Here is a 22,406-nt window from a genome sequence, read left to right on the forward strand (position 1 = left end):
CGATTTGCACTGCATTTTTTGAAATACTTGCCGCTGTTTGGTTACTCACCACAAGCAGCTTTTCCGTTGAATTTTCTGGCGAGCATTGCCAACAGAAAAGGCTGAGGAAAAGCTTAGGTGAAAAGCTCTTTCAAATGGAAATGCGACTTTATTTGAAAATGTATCTTAGAAAATAAATTTATTCTTAATTAAATACGGAACTTACAATGTGCTCTTTTTGTGTCTAAACTATTAGATATAATTCTTTAATGATTTTATCTTATTTATGCATTTTTCAATTGAATTAACAACATTTTTCCTATATAAACATTTAAGTGGTCTACTTTAAGGCAAGTCCTAGTTTCAAATCCTTACTTCAAGCCCATGTCCAAAGTGGGGGCCACAGCCACGGGAATAGGCACATTTCTGGGATGACTCACATCGCCCCGGTCGTAGTAACCTCCCAAGTGCTCTCCCGGCACGTGGTACAGTCCATAGTGCAATCCATTGTTGGCCACCTGTTGGTGCATAGGGAACAGTGATCAAAAAGAGGTTTCCTACTACCCTGCCACCCACTCACCCTCTTTAGGCCATTAATGGAGGCTAGGAGCAGAGCCATCTTGGCCAGCAGCAAAGCTTTGCCACTCACTATGGAGAGCATTTGGAAGCCCATGGGTACCAGGATGGCTCCCAAGGCAGTCACTCCAAACATCATGGTTATGATCATGTTATAGCGATGTCTTCTCAGCCGGGCACTGCCCACAGGATCGGTGCTGGAAGCCTCTGAGGAATGGTCCAACAATGAATGATGAATGAGGTATAAGTTAACCAGAACCCACCACTACTTAGATATCGCTCCGTCAGCTTGCCCAAGTTCACCTGCAGGGTGTGGGTGGTCAGGCCCTTGGCCAAGCTCACTGCCAGTTGATCGAACCAGGTTAGGTGCTTCAAATCCTTCCGTTCATCTTCGGGACGTGTAATATTCGGAGCAGACACCAGGCGAACGCCATCGTAGATGGAAATCTCTGGGGAGGACATAATGCCCTCGAAGATGTGCAAGCTTCTGGCGCGGAAACAAGACCACAGACTTTGGTGCACTCCAGACCGATAGCAGTCTCGCAGATCAGTGCGCAGCTTCTTCAGCTGCGATATCCATGATTTGTCCGCCTGATCCTCGCCAGCCGCGCACCGATCACCGAGGATCACGCCAAGTAGGAATATAAACAGAACCGACGGTGCTCGCATTGTTCGCCCTTCGAAAGCCAAAATGAAACTGCATCCGATGAGCCGCCAACGATGCGGTTTTTATAACCCACTGCTGACCAGTGATCGGCGACCGATCTCGTCCAGTGCACCCGGTCATTGGGGCACCAGTGGAAACCCTCTTCTGGCATCCCTAACGGTTTTTTATTTAGCGGTCATGGTCGGCAGACAGCAGACAGCATTGTTGGTGACTTCGAAACCGAGTCTGGGCAACCCAGAAACGCAAAAGGGCGGTGCTAAAGTAAACTTGTCAACATCGATTTGCAAATGCCCACCATTGCACACAATTCTAATCAGATGCGTTTCGACCCTGTTCAGTGGCAATTGGCCATGAATTAGACGCTCGATTGCGTTGGCAAGCAGCTTTCAGTGGGCGTGGTCCCTCATCTGTGGGCCAGTTTCAATTGGAGTAGGAAAGTGGGCTTGACTTGGTTTTCTAAATCGTTTTTGAAAGATTGACGAAGCCATTACCTTGTTGAACTGGGTAACGAAATAACATTTTTAAATACATTTTAAATATTTAGTGCCCAACCCAAAAACCTCGAAGATAGACAATTCGATCGTTTTAAACATTGAGTTTTATTTAATTATTCTTTATTAGCTAAGAGGTCATTCATTGCATTTCCTTTGCTTGATAATTGTTTTGAACAAATTCGTACTAAGATTAAAAGGTTTTATCGCTTTAATAGTTACATTGAGTGCAAAAGTTGACGTTCAGTGATTGGTTGATGCTCTAGACTTTAAACTAGTTAACAAAGTTTACAAAAACAGTTCTACACTTGCCTAAATATATATATATACGCACCATGGCCAAAATCGATATTCTATACTCTTAAATGGGCTTTTCATTACACTCCTTTTGGTTTTTTCCTTGTTTGTTTGGGTGTGTGGTAAAAACAGTTGCTCAGAGCTGGGTGCTCAGTATTTCGCACCCTGCAGTTCAGATACAATAGTACTATAGATACGGCGCTGCTCCCTCCTGATCCTCGTTAGAAATATCCTCAGTGCTTCTGTGTGTGTGTGTTTGTGTAGTTTGTGTAAACGCGTCCTAGCAAAAAATATATCCCATATCTCTGTCCACCGGAGCCCCAAATCCCGCCAATCCCTTCTGCATTCCGTAGACTACGTGGCGCTTGGCAGGCGGTGGCGCCAGTACAATCAGGATCCCGTGGCCGTTGAGGGCGTGGCAGCGGCTACTCCGCGTCCAAATCGCGGCAGGTACAACCCGAACTTGGACTCCACTCCCGCCAGAAGAGGAACTGCCGCCCGGTAGCCACCAATGTGGTCCAAGTTCTCGGTGGTCACCGACGCCGCCGCCTGCTCCAGCGGAGTGGTGATCTTGTGCGCCTCGGATCCCTTGGGCTGGGTGCCTCCGAAGTCCACGTAGAAGAGGCGCTGCAGCAGTTCGTAGGTCACCAGGGTCACACCGAACTGTGGCGAGGATCGGAACACTCGAGCTGTGTTATAGGTTGCAAGAAATTAACATAAATCCACCGAGGAAGTTTGCATTGACCTACCGGCTGTGCCCTTCCAGAAGGCTCGGGGTCCCTCCTCGGCCATGATCTTCTTGGTGGCATCCCAGACGCCGTTGTAGGTGGTCTGTCCGGATCGGGCCACCACCTGGAGGCGGGTCTTGATGACGTCGGCGGGCGTGACAAGGGAGGCGGCCGGAACACCGGCAATGGCACCGGCGGCCAGCAGGGTGAGTGGGTGGTTGTAGCCGTCCTTGTCGGCCATCATGGCCTTGGTGTGGGCGTAGGTCGGGAAGTAGATGGCCGAGAATGGCACATCGCGGAGCAGACAGGCCCTGGCTCCCTTGTACAGTCCGAAGAGTCCCAGTTCCCGCACCACCGACCACGCACGGATCTTGCTCCCACTTGCGATTTCTCCAGCCACCTGCAGACGGATCTTCACAATCTCCAGGGGATTGGTGAACACCACCTGCGAGGCACCGGCACAGCCACCAGCCAGAACCTCCGCCCAGGTGGGAATATTGCCCTTCTTGTCGGTGAGCTTGTCCCTCACCAAGTCATTCACCGTCAGCTTGATGGCTTTCTCGGGGGCCACGCCCATCAGCTGGGGCAGGAGACCTCTGTAGAGACCCATGAATCCTTCGTGGCGAACCACCTGGAAATTAAGGCATTGGGGTTAGATCATTTCACAGAATATATCACAAATCAGACATACCTTTTTGAAGCAGTCCCATGAGTTTCGGTAGGCAACTTCACCGATGTAGGAACCCGCGCGCTGGTTCTGCATTCGAGTCTTGACTAGATCGATGGGGTAGACCACGGTGGCGCCCACAGCTATTGGTGCATAATATATAAATAGGTGTCCTTTCTAGGAGGATGTAAAGTAGTGCATTCGAACTTACCGCCGGCAAAGGAACCCAGGGTAAAACGGTAGGAGCTCTCCAGGATCTGAATGAAGGCAGATCGGTCCGCAGGACTCTCCACCGCCTTGATCTCCGCCAGACGATGTGTTATATGCTTGGTGTAGTGCTCGGGTGCGATGTTGCTCAGGTCACTATAGTCGATGCGGCTGAATAATGGGAACATCAAATCCGGATTAGTTTCGATTGGCATATAAGATGTATAGGAAAGGGAAACTAAGAGATACCAACTGAGTTAGGTTTTCTGGGTGCGGGATTCTGGGAGTGGATTTATAAACGAACAAAAAGCGGAAATCAGGCCAAGGAAGAACGAGATCACTTGCCTACTTGGAGGTATCTTTCTCCTGCGCTTCCACCAGCTTTGGGAGTGAGAATTGCGAGTGCAGCGCAGAGAAGAGGAGAAATGAAGAGAAACACACGGAGAGAAAATGATACAAACAAGCAACAATTAGCACGAGACTTGACACAAATAATTTGGCATTTCCCTGGGATGATCGCCCACCTTAAAGGATGCACTTGCTCATACAAGACTATCGGACTACATTGCCTACAGGGTCATAAATAAAATTTAGTTTTAACTGGATACTTATATATCATTTAGTTAACTCATTTTCTACCAAGTCAAATTTTCACTTCCAGCAGATAATTTCATTCCAGCTATACAAACACCTTGGATCTACAAGCTTAACTATGTGAAAAGTAGCAATTACATGAGGTTGGATCATTGCTTCTGAAAAATGTTCATTAAGAAAACATCATCACTCTCATTAGAGCCTTGGAAAACTTAATTTTTGTAGGATATTAATGTAAACTATTACTTTAACACATTAGTATCAAATTATAGCTGTGAAAGCTGCCACTTTACAAGTCCTCGAAAAAGTAAAGATTGTTAAGTACTGCAATGCATTATTTGAACGGTGTGCTAAGTAAAAAATGTATCTCCTTCATAGAACAGAACAAAAACATTAGTTAGCAAATGAATAAGTCACTTAAATTGACTTAATAACGTAAATAAAATGCTAGTTTTTGCTAATTCGAATCCAAAGTTGGCAAAACTGAACCCAAGGTAGTGTCTATGGACTCACCCTGCTTGGTGGACGGCGCCCGCCAGCTGGAAAAGGATGTCGATCTCCAGCGGCGTGATTTGGCTCATCGTCTGGGCGGCGTAGAGGATCTGATCCTTGGTGATCATATCCGTGCGACTGCCCTCGGTGGCGTGCAGGTAGACTTGTTTGATCAGTTCCATGTTGTTCAGCAGCGAGGTAAATGCGATGAAATACGGGAAGCTCACTTTGTGACCCTCCGTTACCTAGTCGAGTGCAAAAACGATCCTTAGAAGGATAATCAGATGGGCAAGAGCAGCAGTAGCTACCGAAACTAGATTGTCCTTGACGCCGGGGGTCAGTAAATGGCGCTTAACATTAACTATGATGTCCTGGAAGTCCAAGGGCGAGATGAACCCAGTGCCAGTTGGATCCTTGCTGTGGAAGGCCTCCATCGCGTGCTCCTCGTGAAAGTCGTGCAGCAGCTGCGTGAACTCAGCATAGTTGATAAGGCGTTGCTTCTTCTACAGTTCGGGTAAGTATATACAGTATATTTGTTAAATAATCGTCAGATTGCAGTGCTCTTACATCACCAAAGTAGCGCTTGATGAAGGGGCCATCTAAGCTAAAAGGTATCTTTGAGTGCAGTTCAGTTTTTTGTACGACATCAGCAAAGTCAGCTGTAAAGTGCATAGTTTAGTGGTATAGTTTAGTGGTATAGTTTAGTGGCATACTTTAAAGGATTTTCTTACCATAGGAAACAGTGCCGTTGCCCTTGCGGTCGAACAGCTGGAAAGCGGTCCTGTAGAGGGCATCTGGGGTGCAGAGCAGACCCTCGAAGGCCTGGAACTCCGAGAAGGAGATGAGCCCATCCTTGCTGGTGTCCGCAATGTTGGCCAGCAGGCGCACCGATTCCTATGAGAAATATTTTGTTGGTTATTCAAATGCAGTGCTTGGGAAATCTTTACAGAACTTAGCTATAGTATTTCATCCAGTGACAGGTTAATCTCTTTCGAGTGGACATTAGACCGGTAGTTACTCCCAAAGGGGGAGGTAAACGGGGGGCCGTAAAAGAAACTGCCCCCGCAGACTTCGGCACCTGATTGAATCAGTTCCCATTTGCGGGGGCACCTACGAACCGCGATCTGCGATCAGGTTCAGTTCGGTTCTCAGACCATAAAGCTGATAAGCGGACCCATTAAAATAGAATCTGTGACGTTGGCGTTCAGACACGAGGCAGCCAAGTGATTGCCGGGTTATTTGGTTTATGCGTTTATGGGTTTACTACATCTTTGCGGGTGGGTCAAGGTCAACCAGTGAATCACAGTGGCTAGTTGTACGGCTAGTATTGCTGTGATTTATGTTCATAAGCAACTATGTGCCGCCGCCAACGGGGCGAACTTATCTGGCGATAAGATATGGCCGTTTCTTATCGGACGGACTATGCAAAATAACCTTGCAATGACCCGCCGACTGCAGGCTAAGTACTCACGTCATTAAATGCAGATTCCGAGAAGAGTCCTAGGAACTTTCGCACAAAGTCCTCGCTGGTCATGTAGTGCTCGCCATTCTTCTGGATGGAGGCGTACTTCAGGAACACCTCTCGCAACTTTTCGGTGCCGGCGCGCTTCAAAAGCGACGGAGACTGCAAGGAGAATCGCGAAGAAGGCAGAGAAAGGGGATTAGTTTGTGGTAAGAATAGCTTCCTTGGGGTTTTCTTCTATTGGTTTCCACTACTAGCTTAGCTTGAAAATCTTCTCTTCCTAGCTTAAGTATATAGCTTTTTGCTGTATATATGTATTTATTTATACGTTTATCTTTATGGGTAGTTCGGGAACTACCCTTCTTTACCCGCCACTGTCACCGCCGCACTCTCTTTTCGGCGCTCTTGCGCTTGAAACTCAATTGCAAAAGCAACACGTGTCAGTCGCTCGAGAATCGCAGCCGAAACTTACATTTGGCAAACTCTTGGTCAGCGGCATTCCTGTTCTTTAGCAGTGACTGCTTCCGTGTTTTCAGTTTCAGTGTTCTTTCCGCGAGCAATTGCCGCGTCCAATTAGCTCATCAATGCAAGCCGATCTAATCCAAACCGCCCGAGTCGACACCACCTCGTCCCCGTTCCGCGATTAACTGCGAGTGGAGCGCACTGACGAGCGCAGAATCGCCACACGAACGGAAGCCCGCTGGGGAGAATTTCTCATTAACCGAACTCTTACTCTTATTTTCCGCTCATTTCAATGTCAATTAGCTCTCTCTTATGTTTGTGGCGACTCTCTTATGATCATTACTCTAAGAGCGGGTGGGGTTATATGTTCTGTGTTCCTTTAATGTCATTTTCTTATGTAAAAAAAAAGTGATTAAATATAAAAATATTTATTTAAGGGAATATTTTAATAAGGTACTTCGATTTAATAGCAAATTTCAGGCAATAATATATAATATTTTAAATACTAATTAAAACTGTTTCTTCTAAGTGAAGTACTTGGAAAAATTGATTAGTTACTAAAGACACTTGACTTGTCATATTAATAGATTAATAATATTTAAAGGTAACTATTTTTAAGTAGTATTACACAGCTTGTTTGAACTGATAAGACTTTGTGGAGCAACTGTGCACAAAGTAGTAATCGCAATCATTTGCATATACATCCCCTACGAGTACTGAGTACCGGGTAGCCGATAGTCGAATATCCAATACCCTGTCTCATTGCTCTGCCACTTGTTTACTCGCTCTCGCTGCAATTCCGCCTGAGTAATCACCTAAAGGTCAGCAGCTCCGTCAACAACAAGTTCAACTTCGATGACAATACATACGTGCGATTCGAATTCGATTACCTAGCATTTATCAATTGACTCATTGACGTAATACGATTAGCACGCGATGAAATTGTCATTTTCCCAACAACAATTCTCTCTGTTTTTCTTTTTTTTTTTTTGTGGGGGTCCCTCACATCTGCAGATGCGCTTGTTTGTGCCAGAGAATTGCGAAAAACAAAAGCAGATTTCATAATAAAATCAGCGAAAACACAACGGCATTTATGGAGCCCCCGACTTGAAGATACGGAAATGTGGAGCCAAATTCAGAACTGGCTGGTTGATTGGAGTTAAATACCATGGGGAACACGGCAACATTGATTGATGTGCCATCAATTTCAGATAGCTTCTGATTAAAATGGATTATAACGGCAAGGATTCCCTAATGACGTGTTCTGATTACATGCGATTACTGGAAAAAATGGGTAGCTAACAAGCTTTTCCAAGGTAATAATCAAAAAATATATAAGACTAGTTATCTATAATGCTTTACTGCATGCATAACTATTCATACATAGCTAGATACTTTCACTTTGGCTACCTCTTTTTTGCTCCACTGTTTTTGAGGTTTTGTGTAGTGGAAATTGGATTTATTGGATGGGGTTTTATCCCCACCCCCCCTCTTTTGTTTGTAGTAGTCTGTCTGATCCGTCAAAGTGTCGTATTGACCTTTGCGAATCGATTGGCGGTGGCAATAAATGAATTCGTTTGCCGGCAATTTGCTGCACAATGCGATGCCATCAAGAATTCATGGGAAGCAGCAAAAATACGAAAATTGAATTGTTCCCTTGATGAGGATGTATAATTCATATTAAAGCCGGGATGTATGTATAAACTTTCATTTCAACTGAAAGTAATTAAGTGGCAATGTTTGCAATGCGACTGCTTATTGAGGCGTATTGTTTATTCATTTACCCTGTTGCGATTGCAAATGATTCGCTATTTGAAATATAAATTTATACATTTTCCTTTTTCAGAATATCCCTACAAATTGAATATTTTCATAGCAATTCAGTGGTATATTCTGAAATTCATATGAAGCCATTGACTTTTGACAGATTCACTGGGCGTGAAATAATCGAAATCAAGGAAAGTTCCGCTTAAAACCCCGATTCAATTTGTTGCCACTGCAGACTGAACTTGTGAATCCCCAAATGTACTTGAATGCTGTTTTATATATTCATGCCCGGCAGAAGCTGCTTTTTATCCCCTTTTTATTCGGGCAGCGCAAACAAGCGGAAAATGTTACACATACGCCCCGTGTGACGGCAGACAGAAGCGATTTGTTTGTTTGTTTGCTCGGTTTTGTATTCCCCCTCTCCCCTTGCTTGTCCACCCCTCTACATGACTTCTGCTTTGTTGCATTTGCATAATGAGTTCTTCTTGGCCACGGTCGTCCGTAGACCAAGTCAAAGGTTGCAGGCACAGGTCGCTTTTCCACCGGTTTTCCCAGATTTTCCCCGCTTGTTATTTTGCCAGCAGCTAGTGGCACGTGCATGTCACTGTTACTATATCATTGTAGCTGCATCGATGGACACAGAGAAAACTGGAAAATATTTCCCTTTACCACATTTTATAGCCTAAAATATCATTATTACATTCTACTTTTGCAGTTTACCTTTTCGAAAATCAAATCTATTTAACTTCAATAGTGAAAAATGCCCAATTAATTGCTCGTTAATTTTTTTCTCTGTTGGTGCCATGGAAATTTGTTGCGCGAGCTGCAAACTTTTGTTTTTGTTTGCAATTTCCGTCAAGGTCAAACCGGCTGTTCATTATCGCTGTGGTTGTGGTTGTTTCTGTGCTCGGATGGGATTACTTCAGCCACCCCCTCCCAACTGAAGTCATACAGGGAAATGAGCCACTGGAAGCTCGAGAAATTCCACCCAAAGCAAACAGACATTTGTAATATTGGCATACAGTAGTTAAGTTTGTCGTCCAACTAACCGAATTCGACAATTTTCGGTTGGAGGGTGCTATAATGGGAATATTCAGCAACAGCTGCACCACTGGCCCATTACGTATACGCAGCGTGAGCCATGGGACCACAGTCAGCTGGCTAATTGACGACAGCAAATGCGAGAGAACTATGCAAATGTATAGATACCATGTAGAACTGAGGGGCTGGAGCGATCGGTGACTGCAAACTGAGAAGCGGAGAAGCGGAGAATCTCGACCTGAGAAGGCGGTGACTTTTCCAAAGTCGTGAGCGGAGAAAACCTGGCCACAAATCCGTGGGATTGAAGGTGATTCGCTGGATGCTCGGAAAGCTCTCAAATGATATTGTTTTATTTCTTTATATAATTGTTTTGCCTGCGAGCTTTCCTGAGATATCCAGTATTTATCGTTTATCTTTCGACTATGTCGTAATGCGCTCTATCGTTCCTTATTGATATTAATTAGTCTGGTGCGCGGCACTTCCGCCTTTGGTCAGTTATCAGATCAATAGTTAATTAGTTTCCTGACGGAACGTTACCTCATCCTTATCGTGCATATTCACTTATTCACTTATTCACTTATACGTATGAACACAATCCAAGTCTTTGAGTCTTTGTGAACTCCAGCCACGTTCGCGTTATCTTCTTGAGTGTTCGTTTATCGGAAACTTGGGCTAAGTCTTCGATTTAACTATTAGTTAAATATGTTTTTGATGGTCACTCGCGAGTCTTTGTGCTGTATTCAATACTTTAAGGCTTTGCTAGTTAGGAATTCTGGTGTATGCAAGGAATAAATAATATATTTCCAATGCCCGAACCGGATATATTTATTGCCAACTTGTGATTTTTCTGATATCTGAGGGACGCGCGCGATTTTCTCGGCTGTCATCCGCTGGCGTCGCGCTGCTTTTCCATTCTGAACTGTCGGAATTATAGAAGCGAGAGCTTTTCCCGCTTTCAGTAACTTTTGCCACTGCGAGAGAGCCGCAAAAAAATAATAAATGAAAGAGAACCCCTCGGCGATTGCATTTCCACTTCCATTTCAGATTCAGATTCATATTAATTCTGATTCTCATTTCAGTTTGTTATTGTTTATTGCCCGGGCGGTGCTCTTTCTGCACTGCAGTTTCATTGCACTGCAGTTCCCCAATTAACAATGGCATCTGTGCAACTATTACAACTACTATTCATAAGAAGGGGTCTAATCAGGGTGGTGGTATGATGTGGGCCAAACAAAAACACTTTTGATAATAGAAAAGTGCAGTGCGAATCGTGGCTGCAATGTGTTCACGGAAGTAATTTCGTTCTAAGTGGCCTCAAGGTGCGACCATTGGCTCTGTGTATCCTCATCGCATCTCGAACAATCAGGGCCAAGTTGTCAGGGATTTAATATTAATACTATATATACTTATCATAGCAAGTTCGAACTTTCTGTAAGTCGGACCATATATATACGGACAGTACGGACAAGTCCTTTAATAAGTTTGCATATTCGAACTGCTATTCGCGTGACCCCCGCTGTTCATTCACATGCATGGCTGGCAAGGTCGCCATTTTCGAGCGTGCCAAGTGGTTGACGATTTCTCGTTGTGGAAATGTTCTTAAATTCGGTTGCACTCATTCACAGCTGCTCGAGTTTCTCTGTTTACAATGTAAACACGTGCTGTGCGAAATAACACACCGAAACGAGCGAAAGAGAAAGGTAATTTCGTGGGGTGAAAGGGAGAAAAGATAGCGCGAGATACGAGACATTGCGTATACGCATCGTTGGCCATCTGCGGAGGGCACGTGAATGAAGCGTGTTTTGGGCGGGTATAAAAATAGCCAGGCGGGCGAGAAAATTGTGTTATTATTGTGTCATTCTGGGGAACGTCAGCAGCTCTCGTCAAGAATTTCAGCAAGGCCGAACCATCCTACAAATTATTTCTGAAGGCGGAGTTATTGTTGTTGAATAAAATGAACAATTACGACAGCGGCAGTTATGAGCAGCAAGCTGCACGAATCGGCAGACATTTTTGTTATGAAGGTTAGCCAAATGTCAGCCCAACTCGGGTGTCCTTTTTGTGGCACGACAGGCACCAGCTTGTGTCTGTGAGCACTCACATACCAGCGCAGCCAAAGGACCTCCACTTCCGCATTGCCACTCACTCACTCACAAGGAGTCCTGAACCTTAACAGCGCATTGAATGTCACTAATTTATAGTTTTCTGATTAAGAGTGATGGATAGTAGGTGTGTTCATTTGTAGCTGTCTGTTATCGTTGCTGAAGAACCCTTTAACCCCGTATCCTTTTCACTTCTCTACTGCTTTGCTTTCAAATCTTTGAGTGGAGTAATCTGTTTTTGTTGGGCGGAAAGCACTTACAAAGCAATTAAGATACAACGTGTATTACGAATAAGAATTTAACTTAGCAGGAACAAGTTACTAAAAGTGTCATCATGCCGAAGATCTTATACACTGCCTTTCAAATTACCCATTGATTTAATATGAAATTGAGTATGTCATTTGAGCGTGTGTTCTGCGGAAGGCTAAGTTATAATCCTCCGATTCAGCGTGTTTTTATTTCCGTCCGTCGGCACTTTTGCTCTTTTCATTCCTCCTCCAGCCGCACTTATTTTTAGATCCGAGCACCTAATCCGCCACCACTGGCTGGGTGGCCAAGTGGGGTTGGGCGGTGGCTCTGGTAATTAAAGCGCAAACTGGCGCCCACTTGAGGGGAGGGTGGTGGTGAGGGGCCTCGGCGGAAGACAAAGGCTGAGCTCCGCGAGTGCACTTACTTCTTGGCATCGGACGACTGGCAGAGTGGGTATCCAATTAAACGGAAACGGTATGTGCATTGGCATTATCAGCGGCTCAGCGGGTGGCTTTAACTGCTCCGACTTTTGGCTTCGGCGAACCCAGCAGGGAGTAGCAGGAGTAGATTCCACCAGGTGGTCACTAGGTGGGCGGTGCACAAGGAATGCTTCTCTTATCGATTTTTACGCACTTAATTCCGCGTTTAATTTCGCGGCCAATTCGATTCACTGCCACTTAGTTTTGCACTTGGCTGTAGCTATTGGATATTGGTTCCTGTTCCTCAAATGCGCCCAGGTGGTTGGAGGCGACAGCTGCTGCACTGGGAACACCGCGGAAAACAGGACCGTGCCAGACGAGAAAACGCGCTAAACTGGATGACAACATGGAAAACATTGGCTAACAGGGGTCCAAACGGTGGTTGCGCTGGGAAATGTTAGCAGCCGAGAGGGAAATGTAACTTTCCCACCCTTATGTTCTGTGAAAATAATAGTATGCGGTAGGGGAAACTCTTTTATTTTTTATTATGAAATTTAGTTCATAGTTAATGTATTAATAAATTATTATTCCCCATAAGAATTTATGCTTTTCATTTGCAGCGGAAAATGCAAAACTTTATTCAGGGAAATTCAGCGCAGCTGTGCTGTTGGTTGGATAATCAGAGCGCCACCTTGCGGTCAGGTTTTCCATATTCAAAAAGAGCGTTAAGGATAATATATACGATTTTAAATTTAAAGTAGCAAACAGCTGGAAATCTTTTATTAATTAATAAAAGTTGATTACCAGACTTTTTCCAATTTACCTCCCTACTTAATCTTGGCTTGCTAGCAAAAGTCAATAAAACTGATCAATATGGGCAGCCATAAACCAGTAGTCATAAATATTTATTCAGTTTAGTACAATAGGTAAGCATGCACAGTTTAATAATAGCATTTAATGATGATTCGTCTTTGAACAACAGGTTATTGCAAGTAGTAAGCCGTAGAAGGACACCACTCCTTTTTGGAGCGCCCCGAATAGTTTGCACAGTAAGCTGCATGTGTGTGTGTGTGTGGGTGTGTGTGCCAGTGTGTGAGAATGCCGGGGATTCGCCGACAATAGCCTAACATATTAGTTATATTTAATAGATAGTAACGAACGCAAGGGTAAGCCACAATTGAAAATCACATTAGGGGTTCTTAAGTGAAAGAATGCAACGAACCAAGAGGCTGGAACGCAATAAACAACAACAAATGCCGCCGAGTGCTTTAAGTGGTGTGTATGGACGATCCTCGGGATCAACAGCTTGCAAAAATACATTTCTCTCTGTTTGCCGAAAATAGTTGTTCTCTCTATCTGCCTAAATCTCTGTAATTTCCATGGTTAATCACTGTTTGACACCCGAAACTGGAGCTATTGCTAGATCTGATGAGTCGGTGCTTTTGCGTGACTATCTCCGCAGATCGATGACCTTGATCTTGGCCTGGTTATCCATTCGGATGTGCTGCGCCTCCATGAAGAGCGGCGGGTCATTAGGATGCGGATGAAAGCCCGACTGCCGACACTGGGCTATGTAGTCCAGACCGTAATGTGGCGTGAGTATAAAGAAACCAGTGCTGCAAGCGAAAGATATGGATACCAGATAATCAGGTGTTGTCTACGTTGACTCATGGGACTCACGTGTTGTACTTAGGCGCGCACACAATGGCCAAGGCTTCGGGCATCATAATCTGATAGGAGCAGTGCGTATGCAGGTCAACGGAGGACAAAAACGCCGTCTGGGTGGGATGAGTCTGGGGAAGAAGGTTATTCTTCAATATAAAACGTTATAAAACTAAGAATTCGGTGCCCACATGAATCCATCCCAGCGTTATCAGCTGCATCTGGTCCTGCACATCGAATATCTGCTCCTCGTGCATCGTGTTGCAGCTGTCCGGAGTGCCTTGCTGTTGCGGCGTGATGATGTGAGTGATGTACAGCTGGTTCTGGGACAGATGACCAGCCAGTACGCCGCATGTCTCGATGTTCTTCGAGGTGTTGGCAAGCGCCAGCTTCAGAAAGACCTCCATTGTGTCACCGGGCACGTGAACAAGGCGCAAGGAGCCAGCCAGCAGAGAATCTGTGCGGTTGTAAGATGGCTTCTGGTTGCGATCGAAGCTCGGCTTGGCGCTAAAAATAAAGATATTTTAAAAATAGTAATCATTTTTGCTTAATTATATATAGCACACCGTAGTCCTAAACTAAAGTTTTTGATTTTCATAGCTTTTCAATTAACATGAGTACTACAATTATAAAGTAATTCAGATAACGCAGATAAACTGCTTGAGGAAACAATCAAGTTAAGTGAACTATCAGTTTTCTTATCAAGTTTAATCAAACTGGGGATCGGTTTATTGCTTACGATGGTTCGATAAGCAAGCCTACGCCTAATGTTTGTTTGGGTTTCCAATTTCAAACCTCGAATGAGGCCAACGCATTTCATAAAGCTATCATGAATTGGAACCCTGCGGTGGTTACGAGTAAACAGTAAACTAACACTGTGCATTTGCCAATCAGAATTTAGTTCAGAGTACAAGGAGAAGATTGTACACTGCACTACTGATCAGGTTTCTAGATTCGTTCACTTTTCCTAAAAATGCCTAATCTAAAGTCTATGGTGGAATCTCACTTGGCTGTCTTATCGGCGGCTGCTTCGCTGGCAGCGGGCAGCAGGAGTCCGGAGCCCGGCAGGCTGCGATTGGCGCCCGTGGGAAAGTCATTGGGGTAGACCACCTGGTCAAGCAGGCCCAGGTCCGGAGCCGATGGCTGGTTGCCCTCGTCGATGAGCACATGCAAATTGGCCGGAATGAGCGATGGAATGGCGCTTGAGCCTGCCTTCTCTTTTTCCTTCTGCCGCTGACGTTCCCTTTCCCGCTCCCGTTCGCGCTCCAGCTCCTTGACCCGTTCCGCCTCCTTGCTGGCCAGGAACTGCTCGTACTCCCGTTGGTAGTGCGTTAGTAGCTTGGCCCTCAGTTTCTCCGTTGTGGGCATAATTTCGTCCTTAATCTTCCTGTTGATATCCCGCACCTCGGCCTTGACGCTGCCGTAATCCGGGTGCTGGCGGATCTTCTCGATGAAGAGGGTCATGTAGCGCAAGTACAGGATGAAGGCGTTCTCGTGGTTGCCCTCCCGCAGGTAAACATTGGCCATGCGCAGCATCTCGGTGCCAGAGCGGTAGTACCTGCAAGGACATGGGCTGAGTGTGTGTGGAACTGAGAGCCCACAAGTCCTTGGCCAACCAAGGTCACAGCCTTGGCAGGAAACCTTGGGCCATGGAAGCGAAGGACTCACCGCGTGACTGGCATGTTCTTGTCCACCTCGATCAGGTTGCCGCAGTGCGACAGGTGCTTCATCCGCTCCTGCGGCTCCACGTCGCCCATGCTCATGTTATTCACAGCCTTCGACATGGTTTCACTTGCTCCTCCCGAAGTTCCAGCTCTTTCTCGTTCTTTCCACTGCCGTGCTGCCTGGCAGTCCTTTGGCTATTGTCTTGGGTTGATGCTCGTGCGGATTGGACGCACTCGTGGCTGTCAATTATTTGCTATTCCGCAATCTTCTTGCGTGGAGAATTACTCATAATTACGCAGGGCGTCCTCTGAAAAAGCTGGAAACAGCTGTTCACTTACGCAGTCAGCTGTGTGCGATAGACCACGACGGGTCATCGACTACTTATCGATACCAATCGATGCTAGTTGTAAGGAAAGAAATATCGGTTTTCAAAACGAACGTTACTTTTTGAATTTATTGCTGTTTTGAGTGTTTTGTCGCTACGATTTATAAATGTGAATGTATATCTGCCATTAAAATAGCTATCTGAAACAAAGGCTATACACTTATTTTATTGAAAATAAAATAATTACCATAAGTATTGATTTAATAGTAGTGGTTAAAAATTAAGTGAAAGCACATTATCACATAAGTTTGTTAGGCTTGGAGGTGACATAGTGCTAAAGGAGCTAAAAGTTGATATAAGATTATTGCCATCTAAGAGTACGTTGCAAATTTGGATGCCAGAAAGCGAACCGTATATTCCGCTTCCAATTGCACGTACTTAATCCGTATCGCAGAAAATAAAACACGGCTAATCTGGGCAATATACTCAAAGTGAAGCGATAGTTGAACCTTATCAATTGCTTATTTTAAAGACCCCTCAGTTGGATCGATCGTAAAAGATCTATTGGGTGCCCATTCAGTAGTGGCGCGTGGGTTGAACCCGAAAGAAGTCGGCAGTAAACTTGTTTCTGGGGTGAGTTCAATTTCAAAGTAAACCCTATACCATATACCAATTATATGTTTAAATATTGGAAACTTGGAGTGCGAAACTCTCTGGTTTGCTGGAGTCAAAGTGCGCACTTGTTTACCCAAGGGTATTAGCACCAAGTGGCCCAATCTCGTACTCCCGATCTGCGGAAACTAACGATATGATAAGCTATCTGCGGATTATTTAAAGCATGCCCAGCGGGCAAAACCAAGAGTACAGGTAGAGAAATGGGGGGAACTATCAATAGGATTAATACTAAGTGAACTAAGTGAAATTTGCAAAGAGCTACTATTATCAGTCAGTAAAATTAGTTATAGTTTCTATGCAGACATGAAGTTTATATCTGTATCTTGAATCTATATCTATATCCTAACATTTTTTAATCATAGTTAAAGCACGCTCTATATGATATATCGTTTGCAATACCCATCAAACATGGATTTGTATGACTGACTGACTGACTAACTGATGGATTGATGGCTACTGCGCCCACATAGCGCCCAAAAATAAAGTAGAGAGGCCAAAGAGCCGAAAACCCATTCACAGATTGAAGCGCCGAGAGCCGAAGTTCCCGTTCCCGACTCAGGTTCGGATTGAGATCGAGCGCGGCTTGGCTTCCAGCCGAAATGGTGGGCTCGTTGCGATCAGTCGAGTGCCAACTTGGGCGCAAACAAGGCGACGAGCCAAACCCACGGATCGGTTTTTAGTTCGAGATAGTTTCGTTTTGGTGGGGAAGGGGTTCGAAAAAATCACATAAAAAACCAAAAAACAAACTGTCGCGTTCGTGGAAAGACAAATAAATCGAAAAAGTGGGGGGCCCAGCGTGTTTTGAAATCGGCTCTTGGCATCGACAAGCGCCAAAAGTGCAACTGCAAATGCAGCACATTATCCATTAATTGGGCAGATAACGAGCGTGTGATAAGCGCAGAGCACACATAACGCCAGCAATTGAAGTCCCCACCGATATCGAACAGTGTATGTGAGTGCTGTAGCTAGTAAGCCAGGGTCAGGCTGAAAAACAAAAAGGAGTTCACATTGCATAACCCTCAAAAACAAGTCCAAGCTTCCCGAAAAATCAGTGCAAGTAACCTCAGATAGATGTGTATCATGTGCACAGCCTACTCATCTTATAAAAGGCTCATCAAACGAAATCTTCTGTAATTTGCTCAATTGGCGCGTTTGTCCGGCGATCAGCGTTTGGCGGCCCGTATCCAAGAGATACTTTTCCACCTCCACCTCTGTATCTGTATCTGTATCTGTAAATTTATCTTTTGTTTGCTTTGGCGAGCGTTACATTTTCGAGCCTCCAGGCGATTGCAAAAGTATCTGGAATCTGAAATCGAAATCCGCGCACGAGATACGCGGTTACCGGCCCATTTGTATCGGTATCTATGTATCTTTGTATCTTGTGCTGTGTATCTTGTGCGATGGCCCTGCAGCTGATAGTCAGTGCGGCTCTTTATGGCCGAGCATATTTATTTAATTTTCGTTTTCAATGTCAGCCGCGCGGTGTGTAAATTATGCAAAGTGTACTGCGGATAATGGGAATCGGATCGTCTGGTCTGGTGGTCAGGTGGATGAGCCACTCCACTGGCACTGGCACTGCTTTACATGCGCGGCAATTACCCACTCGATTTCCTACTTAACGCCTTTAGCGGCAATCCCAATCCGCACGGAGAACAGAGCGTTCTATGTGGCACACAGTGCGCATACAAAAGAAGTCGATTCATCAGGGAGTTTAAAACAAAACAGAAGCGGGAGGTAAAAATAAGAGGAAGTCGGGAAAGGGGCATGGAGGGGGTGGTGCTAGCGCGGGAGTGGAAAACCCCAACCACTTTGGGTTTTAAGTTGACCATGGGAAGTATCTATTGTAGCACATGGTCTCCATATGGTCATCTGCTTAGTCAGAATGTGGAAGAAACAGGCAGCGATACACGGAGAATAAATATGACAACTCTAAAAGTATTATTGATCTATATAAGTGAGATGTACTACATAGAAATTGTGCATTGCTGTTCTGCGAAGATTTATTCTATAGAATAAAAATTATATATAATAATATAATTTGATTATTAATAGTATAAATTCGAACTTAAAGCCAGCGGTTCTATGCCATTGACCGCTGCTGTGCGCTGACCATTGAGCCGCCGAAGAAGCCGCCCGCTTTCGCAACTGATAAAAACCGGTTCCGGAGACGCTCTTCGGCTGCTGATAAGAGATGTCTGTTTTGTTCGACTGCGATTCGGTTGCTTGCATTGTTATTATTATGATTATTATTAATGTTATTGCTACTCGACGCGTTATTGTTATTGTTATTGTCGCTGTCAGTGGGTCTGCTGGAGGTCACGCCCGCCGCAATCGCAACCCCATGCGAAGTGCGATTGCTAACGGTCGCGGGGCATTTGCATTTGTCCGCTTTATCTATAACCGATTGACGGGTGACGGCCAAGTGGATCGAATTGGATCCAGCTGTCCAGCTGTCTAGCTGTCCATTTGCCCAACTGTCAGGTGATGACTGCTTTCATCATTTAAATGTTACAAATTATGTGTTTGACGACCTATTAATTAACTGATTTACTGCTTCATTAATTTGATTATTAGGCTGTTAATAATTAAGCAAACTTACAGATACTTAAGCAAAGGCACAGATACTCATACTTTTTGACTAGGATTTGAGCTTAATTGCCCAAAATGCGGTTAAACATGGTGTATATTATTTAATTATACCGTGATAGCTAAAAACTAATTGCTATTTGACATGATCGTTCAAAATTTGTGACTATTTTGAACATGGTTAGTTGGTTAGAAATTTAGCGACAGATAAATCGCTTTAATTGCTCTGCAAAAATTAAATTAAACTAGAAAAACTAGTTTTTATTTTGGTGCAGTCACAAGATTCTATTATAAATATATAAATATTATATTTTTATTATACTTTCAGATTTAAGTTAAGCGCTCCAGTCAACGATGGCCAACAGCAAGATGGCCTTCCTGGCCTTTCTGGCCATAAGTTACCTCTGTGGACTGGCCAGTGCCACCTACAAAGTGGGCGTGGGCCGTGCGGATATCACAGGACCGCCCGTGGAGATCAACTTCGTAAGCATAAGGCTCTTCCTGCAGTGAATCGATATAGACTACAATCCCCTCCAATAGATGGGCTACGCCAACATCAAGCAAGTGGGTCGTGGCATCCACACCCGCGTCTTTGCCCGCGCTTTTGTGGTGGAGGACGAGAAGGGCAACCGAGTGGCATTCGTGAGTGCGGATGCCGGCATGATGGGCTACGGACTGAAGAGGGAGGTGATAAAGCGGCTCCAGGCACGTTATGGTAACCTGTACCACAACGACAATGTGGCCATCAGTGGCACCCACACCCACGGCGCTCCTGGCGGATTCCTGATGCACCTGCTCTACGACATCTCCATTCTGGGCTTTGTGCCGCAGACCTTCGAGGTGATGGCTCAGGGACTGTATTTGGTGGGTTTCAACTTTCAGCTCAACCTGTAGAGCAGCTAACTAATTCAATTTATATTGCAGTGCATCAAGAGGGCGACGGACAACCTGGTGGATGGTCGCATCCTGCTGTCCAAAACTACGGTGCTCAATGTGAACATCAATCGCTCGCCCACATCCTACCTGAGGAATCCCGCCGAGGAGCGCGCCCAATACGAGCACGATACGGACAAGACACTGACCCAGTTGCGATTCGTGGACCTGGAGAACAATCTGCTGGGCGCCTTCAACTGGTATGCGGTGCATGCCACCTCCATGAACAACACCAACCGACTGGTGACCAGCGACAATGTGGGCTACGCTGCCCTGCTCCTGGAAAAGGAGTACAATCCGAATAAGATGCCCGGCAAGGGCAAATTCGTGGGCGCCTTCTGTTCGTCCAACCTTGGCGATGTGTCGCCCAACATAATGGGTCCCAAGTGCTCCATTTCCGGCAATGAGTGCGATCTGCTGACCTCACGCTGTCCCACCGGCGAGGGAGATTGCTTTGCCTCCGGTCCCGGCAAGGATATGTTCGAGAGCACCCAGATCTTGGGCCAGCGCTTGGCGGACGCTGCTCTCGGGCTGCTCAACGAACAGAGCCAGGAGTCCACGGCGCGGGAGGTCACTGGCGACGTGAGGTTCATCCACCAGTTCGTGGACATGCCCAACTACAATGGCAGCACCTACAATCCGCTGAGCAGGAAGGTGGACAAGGTCAGGGGTTGTCAGCCGGCCATGGGCTACAGTTTCGCTGCTGGCACCACCGATGGTCCTGGAGCCTTCAGCTTCGAGCAGGGAACCACCACGGACAACCCCATGTGGAACTTTGTGCGCGACTTCATCGCCGCTCCCACGCAGGAGGACATCAAGTGCCACGAGCCCAAGCCCATTCTCCTGGCCACCGGCAGGGTGAGTGCCTCCATTATCCTATTACTATTAATTAAGAAGAAAGTCTTCTGCTATAAGAATTTGCTAAGTTGCCCAAAGGTATGCAGCAACTTTATTCTTCTTTGTTTCTAGTAGAATACATACATCTATGTATTCATATTCATTTTTATGATTCACACTTAAATGGGGTAATTAGTTGTCAGGTCGTAAAAATCAAGGTAACGTAGCTTGAAACCAGGTTATAAGATCTCTGTTTAATTATTTAAAGATCCAAGTGCACTTAACGCATATCTAACAAGTACATCATCCACCTCTTAGGCCACCTTTCCCTACGAGTGGCAGCCAAAGATTGTCTCGGATCAGCTGCTGAAGATCGGCGATGTGATCATTGCCGCCGTGCCCTGCGAGTTCACCACGATGGCAGGACGACGACTGCGGAACCAGATTCGAGCAGCTGCCTCCGCCGTCGGCGGCATCGACACCGAGGTGATCATCGCCGGACTGACCAACATATACACCAGTTACACGGTGACTCCGGAGGAGTACCAGGCGCAGCGTTACGAGGCCGCCTCCACGATCTTCGGTCCGCACACGCACTCCATCTACATGGACGTCTTCGAGCGGCTGACAAAGGCGCTGATGCGGAATGAGACCGTTGATGCGGGTCCAAGTCCGCCGTACATGAATGATGTGATGCTATCGCTGAACACCGGCGTGCTCTTCGACGGACATCCCATAAACACGGACTTTGGCTACGTGAAGTCGCAGCCCAACAAGGAGTACGGCATCAATGAGACGGTGAAGGTCACCTACATATCCGGAAATCCGCGCAACAACCTCTTCACCGAGAAAACCTACTTCACCATCGAGCGCAAGATCAACGAGGATCGCTGGAAGGTCGCCTACACGGATGCCAGTTGGGAGACCAAGTAGGAACCGCCAGCTAAACCTCACAAATTTTCATACCTAATTGAAATGGTTTATTTTCAGAATGGTCTGGCACCGAACCAATACGATCCTGGGCTTCAGCGAGATGGAAATCTACTGGGACATCAGTCCGCAGACTCTGCCCGGTGAATATCGCATCCGGCATTCCGGGGAGTACAAGTACATCCTGGGCGGCAAGTATCCCTACGAGGGACTCACGCACTCCTTCACCGTTAAGGAGGACTAGGATAGGGATATCCACGTGGAGTGATTTTATGCATATTCCTGGCCAGAGACGACTGCTGTCGGGCCCATCAGAAAGAGAAAGAGAAAGAAAAACCAACACTGAATCCATGTATTTATTTACCATTTGTAAGTGACGAGGGAAAAGCTTTATTTTTGCGTACGCGAATAAAAAGGATGCCAAATTATGTTGAAACTAAGCAAAATGTTTTTAATTTGATATAAAATGGATGTTGTAGTAGCATTAAACCTTCATATTTTGAAGCTTTACAATTCAAATTGCCCGCCACCGTACACGATCCACAAACAGCTGTTCGAATGGAATCCAAAATGCGTACTTTATGTAGAATGTA

At 45.6% G+C, this 22,406-nt stretch overlaps 4 protein-coding genes across 9 annotated transcripts; 1 reads left to right on the forward strand and 3 right to left on the reverse strand.

Annotated features, from left to right (window-relative positions):
- Window positions 1-350: 350 nt before the first annotated feature.
- Window positions 351-1,224, reverse strand: LOC120453976. The gene is made up of 3 exons (XM_039638928.1): window positions 819-1,224; window positions 560-762; window positions 351-497 (listed from the first exon to the last, which is right to left on the reverse strand). The coding sequence occupies exons 1-3, from the start codon at window positions 1,222-1,224 to the stop codon at window positions 351-353; spliced, it is 756 nt and encodes a 251-aa protein (XP_039494862.1).
- A 578-nt stretch (window positions 1,225-1,802) lies between these two features.
- On the reverse strand, window positions 1,803-12,286 carry LOC120451963 (calcium-binding mitochondrial carrier protein Aralar1). Of its 3 annotated transcripts, none has more exons than XM_039635987.2 (10): window positions 12,206-12,286; window positions 6,170-6,322; window positions 5,430-5,592; window positions 5,266-5,357; window positions 5,007-5,201; window positions 4,720-4,943; window positions 3,617-3,783; window positions 3,430-3,548; window positions 2,760-3,369; window positions 1,803-2,699 (listed from the first exon to the last, which is right to left on the reverse strand). In XM_039635987.2, the coding sequence occupies exons 1-10, from the start codon at window positions 12,269-12,271 to the stop codon at window positions 2,401-2,403; spliced, it is 2,088 nt and encodes a 695-aa protein (XP_039491921.1). In that variant the 5' UTR covers window positions 12,272-12,286; the 3' UTR covers window positions 1,803-2,400. The 3 variants fall into 3 exon arrangements, with proteins under 3 accessions (XP_039491921.1, XP_039491923.1, XP_039491922.1); XM_039635989.2 differs by lacking the exon at window positions 12,206-12,286 and adding an exon at window positions 9,968-10,324; XM_039635988.2 differs by lacking the exon at window positions 12,206-12,286 and adding an exon at window positions 6,633-6,813.
- A 788-nt stretch (window positions 12,287-13,074) lies between these two features.
- On the reverse strand, window positions 13,075-16,012 carry LOC120453018 (STAM-binding protein-like A). 2 transcript variants are annotated; one of them, XM_039637535.2, is made up of 6 exons: window positions 15,866-16,010; window positions 15,531-15,792; window positions 14,869-15,420; window positions 14,054-14,369; window positions 13,881-13,993; window positions 13,075-13,816 (listed from the first exon to the last, which is right to left on the reverse strand). In XM_039637535.2, the coding sequence occupies exons 2-6, from the start codon at window positions 15,644-15,646 to the stop codon at window positions 13,651-13,653; spliced, it is 1,263 nt and encodes a 420-aa protein (XP_039493469.1). In that variant the 5' UTR covers window positions 15,647-15,792; window positions 15,866-16,010; the 3' UTR covers window positions 13,075-13,650. The 2 variants fall into 2 exon arrangements, with proteins under 2 accessions (XP_039493469.1, XP_039493470.1); XM_039637536.2 differs by having other exon boundaries at window positions 15,531-16,012.
- A 394-nt stretch (window positions 16,013-16,406) lies between these two features.
- LOC120452874 (neutral ceramidase) lies at window positions 16,407-22,253 on the forward strand. Of its 3 annotated transcripts, none has more exons than XM_039637321.1 (6): window positions 16,407-16,485; window positions 19,442-19,596; window positions 19,654-19,977; window positions 20,038-20,904; window positions 21,202-21,812; window positions 21,874-22,253. In XM_039637321.1, the coding sequence occupies exons 2-6, from the start codon at window positions 19,468-19,470 to the stop codon at window positions 22,055-22,057; spliced, it is 2,115 nt and encodes a 704-aa protein (XP_039493255.1). In that variant the 5' UTR covers window positions 16,407-16,485; window positions 19,442-19,467; the 3' UTR covers window positions 22,058-22,253. The 3 variants fall into 3 exon arrangements, with proteins under 3 accessions (XP_039493255.1, XP_039493256.1, XP_039493257.1); XM_039637322.2 differs by lacking the exon at window positions 16,407-16,485 and adding an exon at window positions 17,142-17,479; XM_039637323.2 differs by lacking the exon at window positions 16,407-16,485 and adding an exon at window positions 17,142-17,475.
- Window positions 22,254-22,406: the final 153 nt, after the last annotated feature.

This window comes from Drosophila santomea, chromosome 3R (assembly GCF_016746245.2).
Source record: "Drosophila santomea strain STO CAGO 1482 chromosome 3R, Prin_Dsan_1.1, whole genome shotgun sequence".
Classification (NCBI taxonomy): Eukaryota; Metazoa; Arthropoda; class Insecta; order Diptera; family Drosophilidae; genus Drosophila; species Drosophila santomea.

Bases quoted from the DNA above. Each gene is read 5' to 3' on its own strand.
- LOC120453976 (XM_039638928.1), bottom strand. From the start codon at position 1,224: ATGCGAGCACCGTCGGTTCTGTTTATATTCCTACTTGGCGTGATCCTC. The intron at 763-818 runs GTGGGTTCTGGT...ACCATTCCTCAG, and splicing joins GGAGCGATATCTAAGTAGTG to AGGCTTCCAGCACCGATCCT. The intron at 498-559 runs GTGAGTGGGTGG...ATGCACCAACAG, and splicing joins CCATTAATGGCCTAAAGAGG to GTGGCCAACAATGGATTGCA.
- LOC120451963 (XM_039635987.2), bottom strand. From the start codon at position 12,271: ATGCCAATGCACATACCGTTTCCGTTTAATTGGATACCCACTCTGCCA. The intron at 3,370-3,429 runs GTATGTCTGATT...CTTAATTTCCAG, and splicing joins CATGGGACTGCTTCAAAAAG to GTGGTTCGCCACGAAGGATT. The intron at 2,700-2,759 runs GTAGGTCAATGC...CCTATAACACAG, and splicing joins CTTCTGGAAGGGCACAGCCG to CTCGAGTGTTCCGATCCTCG.
- LOC120453018 (XM_039637536.2), bottom strand. From the start codon at position 15,646: ATGTCGAAGGCTGTGAATAACATGAGCATGGGCGACGTGGAGCCGCAG. The intron at 14,370-14,868 runs GTGAGATTCCAC...CTTTATTTTTAG, and splicing joins GCCGCCGATAAGACAGCCAA to CGCCAAGCCGAGCTTCGATC. The intron at 13,994-14,053 runs GTGGGCACCGAA...CTTCTTCCCCAG, and splicing joins TAACGCTGGGATGGATTCAT to ACTCATCCCACCCAGACGGC.
- LOC120452874 (XM_039637321.1), top strand. From the start codon at position 19,468: ATGGCCAACAGCAAGATGGCCTTCCTGGCCTTTCTGGCCATAAGTTAC. The intron at 20,905-21,201 runs GTGAGTGCCTCC...TCCACCTCTTAG, and splicing joins TTCTCCTGGCCACCGGCAGG to GCCACCTTTCCCTACGAGTG. The intron at 21,813-21,873 runs GTAGGAACCGCC...GTTTATTTTCAG, and splicing joins GATGCCAGTTGGGAGACCAA to AATGGTCTGGCACCGAACCA.